Genomic DNA, 4,944 nt, shown 5'->3' on the forward strand with positions numbered 1-4,944 from the left:
ACATGAATAATAATGAAAATTTTATATTCTGATGTTGATAAAATGATAAAATAATTTAGAGTGCTCTGTTAAGATTTCTTGAGATGAATCATTTTTAGCAGGTAGAGCTGACATAGAAGAACCTGTAGGAAATGTTGGGCTCTAATAGCTTCTGCTCAAAGTATCAGAGCTCCCACATCACTGTCATACTTTCACTAACACAGCTGTTTTTCTATGTTCCAGGCACTATGCAAGGCAGTCTATGCTAAAAATCACATTTATATTTCACAGTAAATGTTTATCATGATCCCTGTTTTAGTGTTGATGGTTTGGGGTTACAGAGGAAACGGGAAGGTAATTTGTCAGTGGGCCGAGCCAGTTTTCATTAGTAACTTTAAGAAACTGAAAGTTCTAAATTCATAAGTAATTAATCTCTGCGACCCCCTGAGCCTTGAAACACTACAGTTCCCTTTAACCACACTTCTCTGTTTCTAAGACTATGCATTGTGCATACATGCTTCACATCACTTAAGCTTCATGCCAAGACAACTGAGAAAACTGTTATTATTTTCATTTTTCAAATGAAGAGCCTGGAGATCAGAGGATGAGAACCATTCCCAGGCAAGGTAAGTGTACAAGCCCAGGCCTGTCAGACTTCAAATTCCATGTTATTAAAAAATCCTATATGAATTCTGAGTTTCTAAAAAGGAAAAGGATATATCTCCTTACATTGTTTCTGATGACTTACTATATACTGTCTACACTGTTTTTTCAGAGTGAGAAGGGTGAGATTTAAACAATTTTAACTGATTCACACAAACAGGGAATCTCCTTGACATTAAGGAGAAATTAGAATAAATTCAAATGGCAGGAACTAGGTCTACTGTCTACCAAATAGTAGGTATCTAGGTAGAAAGAGGTGATAAAAATGAACTTACAAAATAACAAAAGATCAAAGCATAAATTATGTGAACTGGAAACTGAGGCTATGCTTTAAAACTTTTGAAATTTATTTTGATAAACTGCTTTAAAAATGGAAATGCTTTTTAAATATTTGTGAGGTATTTATAATTTTATTATTGCACTACTGCATTAACAGTACACATTAATGCATTATTAATAGTATCAGTCTGAAAATTTATATAAATTATTAGTAAAGAGATTATAATTTACAGTAAACATATATGTGTTTATTAACTTACTGACTTTTTACATTTCAGGGAACCAAGCATCGAATCATTTAACATGAGTAAAATAAATGAGAGCTTCCCACAAGAGTTCATCCTCCTAGGTTTCCCAGACAGACCACGGCTAGAACTTCCATTCTTTGGGGTGTTCCTGGTTTACTATATCTTGATCCTCTTTGGCAATTCGGCAGTAATTCTTGTGTCATGTTTGGATTCCAAAGTCCATACCCCCATGTAATTTTTTCTGACCAATCTCTCACTCCTGGACCTTTGCTACACTACAAGTGCAGTTCCACAAATACTGGTTAACATATGCAGCACCAGGAAGGTAATTAGTTATCATGGCTGTATGACCCAGCTTTAAATTTTCCTGGCTTTGGGTTCCACTGACTGTTTTCTCTTGGCTGTTATGTCCTTTGATAGGTTTATAGCTATTTGTCAGCCTCTCCATTACTCAGTTACCATGCGCCAAAGGCTCTGCCTCTAGTTGGCAGCTGCATCCTGGGTTAGTGGCTTCAGCAACTCAATATTGCAGTCTACCCTGACCCGTCGGATGTCACTCTGTGGCCATAAAGAAGTGGATCACTTATTCTGTGCACTCCCTGCTCTGCTGAAGTTGTCGTGTAGAGATACAAGAGCAAATGATGCTGAACTGTTCTTTATCAGTGTGCTATTTCTTCTAATACCCCTGACACTCATTCAAATATCATATGCTTTTATTGTCCAAGCAGTGTTGAAAATACAGTCAGCTGAAGGTTGGTGGAAGGCATTTGGAACATGTGGCTCCCATCTAACTGTGGTGTTTCTATTTTATGGCACTGCTATCTATATGTATCTACAGCCACCATTCCCTACCTCCAAGGATCAGGGAAAGATGGTGTCCCTTTTTTATGGAATCATCACACCCATGTTAAACCCTCTTATATACATACTTTGAAACAAAGATGTAAAGGGAGCATTTATGAGGTTGATTGCAAAGGTCTTCTTAATCAAGAAATAAGAACACCCAAATGATAAGCCTTATTTAAAGCTTGACGTTTATGTATTTTAAATTTAATTTTCTCCAACTTGCTTTGTTCTCATTACTCTTAGAAAGAACTGTTGTGGTGATCTTCCTCAAATAAAATGTCATTGACTGTGACAAATCGAAAACTGTAGAGACCAAGATGTCTCTAAAATAAAAGGGTTTATTGAGCCATTACAGAGGCCAGCCAGATAAGGACTGAGTGCTGGGACAGGAAGTTTCTGCTTTACCAGCCACAAGGCCAATTAACAGGAACAACTTGTCCACCAGGCTCAAGTAAAAGGGCACTTTTATGAGGGGCCTCAAAGAAAGAAAGTTCATTAAATTCGCATTGGCTGTAGATAAGGCAGGCAGGCCAACTCAAAGTAGGGCAAGTCCTGGGATAGGTGGTTAGGAATAGAAATAGGAATCCTAGGATAGGAAAGTCCATAGAGAAAGCTTGTAGATTGGTTGTTGATGGTCAAGGGTCACTTGAAAGGGGGATGCAGTGGTCCTGGGGACCCTCTAGTTGCTTACTGAAATGACTTCATGCAGGAATGTAGAGTTTCTGGTTAGCTTTAGCCTGTGGCTATTGACAGATGACTTTCCATTGTCTCTCTCCCTCTTTCTCTGGCACTTATGGCAACTTAATTTAGGACACTTCAGAATTTTTGCTTTGTCAATAGACAGAAAACTGCATTTATTTTCTACTGCCTAAGTATATCTCAAGGGATATAATAGACTGTAATTTTTACTTCTTCCAAATGGCCTTCAGAGCTCCTCAAAGTACTGAGGAAAGTACTATAAACCATGAGTTGGTTATTTGGTTATTTTATGATTTGTTACACTCTTATCATTTTAACTATTTCTTCACTATCCTCTTGCCAATATTTTTTCTTCTACTAAATATATTTTAAAAACAGAAAGTACAATAAGAAATAAAAATTTGCGTGTTTCACTTAAGACCTTAAAATAGCTACATTTCTGCCTCTGTGTAATTCTAATACAACACTTTGAAATTTTAGCATGCATCAGAACCACCTGGAGGATTTTTAAAACTCAGAGCATTGGGAGTCACCCCATCCCCACCTCAGTCTCTAAGACTGTTGGTGGGGAGCAAGTGGCTAGAATTTTTCATTTCTACAGAATTCTCAGGTAATGCTAAGCAGAGGACCATTCTTTAAAGACTACTGTGTTAGTACTTGGAATAAATAGAAATGTTTCACTGAATTCCAGTCTTTTCTGTCAATCAGATTTATAATTAAAAGGGAAATGGAAGTAAAAACCTAATAGAATATATTGAAATTTGAAAAGACATTCCCCAGTGAAAATGCTTTTATATTTTGAAGTCCAAATAAACAATACACCAGATTTCCAAGGATAAATTTTGATGTGATATCAAAGTCAATGTTAGTGACCTTTAAGAATTATGAAAAAATAGCAGTGAAGTCAAAGCGATGGAAATGGAGGTTTCTCAATTTTTAAAATGAGCCTAATTGATTCAATACATTATGTAATCTATAATTTTGAAATGATTAATAAAAAAATTCTACAAATATTTTACAATAGTGATTATTTTTATGTATTTAAAACTGCAATATTTCCAGAATCTCTCACCTGGCCTTAATCCATCTCCATATCAGTAGGTAATTCTAAGGATGAGGGAAGGCTTATCTGGATGGGAGAGGTTGGGTGGAGCTCTGTCCTGCAGCCAGGTCTGGAGAGATGTCCGATGACTGCTTGTAAGAAATAAACAGGTTTCTTCCACTTTATTTCTCCCTTTGACTGATTTCAATTTCAAAGGTATTTTTCCCAGAGATTTTCCCTTGGAGTTACAGTATTATATTTTTAAATTACATAAAAAAATTCATTTTATATTTATTATTTAAATACATATATTATTTATTATATGTACTTAATTATTTTAATTATTTAAGATATAATTTGAAGAACTGTTTTTGCTGGGCAGCTGCATCTGGGGAGGTCTCTCCCCTGCACACTATGTGAAACCTCAACCTGGACAGGGGAGGGTTCTTGACTCTGGGGCAAGAAAGAATTCTTGAACAGGTCAGATGAGTGTAGGTAAGGAAGGAATTCATTAAAGCAAGAGCAGCAGGGAATGGCAGCTGTGTTTCAGGCATCAGAGAACAGGAAAGTGCAAGGGAAAGTGTTAGGGTCCAGGATTCCAGGGCTTCTCCAGAGAACAAACCACACAGGCACGGAGATGCAAATCCAAGCAAAGTCTTTATTCAGCCAGCTAGCTGGGGCCGACAGCACCTCCCCTGACACGCAGGTCGAGTCCGAGCTGTCGACCCCTAGGCAACTTTAGGTATGGATTATATAGGGTTTTCACAGCCGTTGCACCGAAGCCCGCGCATTTCTACAACCAATAATTTTAAAACACATTCTATATATTCTATATTTTAACCAATGGAGTTGAAACTAGAACGCCCCAGTTACCTAACCGCTTCCCTTAATCTCTAGTTCACACAAGCGTGTCTACGTGACTTATCATGGGTTATGTCCCGAGGCTACTGCCCACCTCTGGTTATCTAACTTAGGGCAGGCGTGTTAGCTTCAGGCAGTTTCTACGAAAACTGGGTGGCTCTTGCTCTAGGGTTTAGCTAGGTTTTATTAGTTCTTTTTCCTGACTTTTGCTGCTCTTTGCACTTCTTTACATTCCCCCCTTTTCTTGATCAGACTGAGGAATCTTCCACAGCGGCACCTAGGGCCTGATACTTTAGACGAAGGACCAGAAGTTGGACGGTGTTAATC

At 37.7% G+C, this 4,944-nt stretch overlaps 1 protein-coding gene across 1 annotated transcript; it reads left to right on the forward strand.

Moving 5' to 3' along the window:
* Positions 1 to 1,224: 1,224 nt before the first annotated feature.
* LOC118910717 (olfactory receptor 2B2-like) lies at positions 1,225 to 2,166 on the forward strand. Its single transcript, XM_036882135.2, is given in 1 exon segment — positions 1,225 to 2,166. A coding segment is annotated over 1 exon segment (942 nt).
* Positions 2,167 to 4,944: the final 2,778 nt, after the last annotated feature.

Source organism: Manis pentadactyla, chromosome 16, assembly GCF_030020395.1.
Source record: "Manis pentadactyla isolate mManPen7 chromosome 16, mManPen7.hap1, whole genome shotgun sequence".
Taxonomy (NCBI): domain Eukaryota; kingdom Metazoa; phylum Chordata; class Mammalia; order Pholidota; family Manidae; genus Manis; species Manis pentadactyla.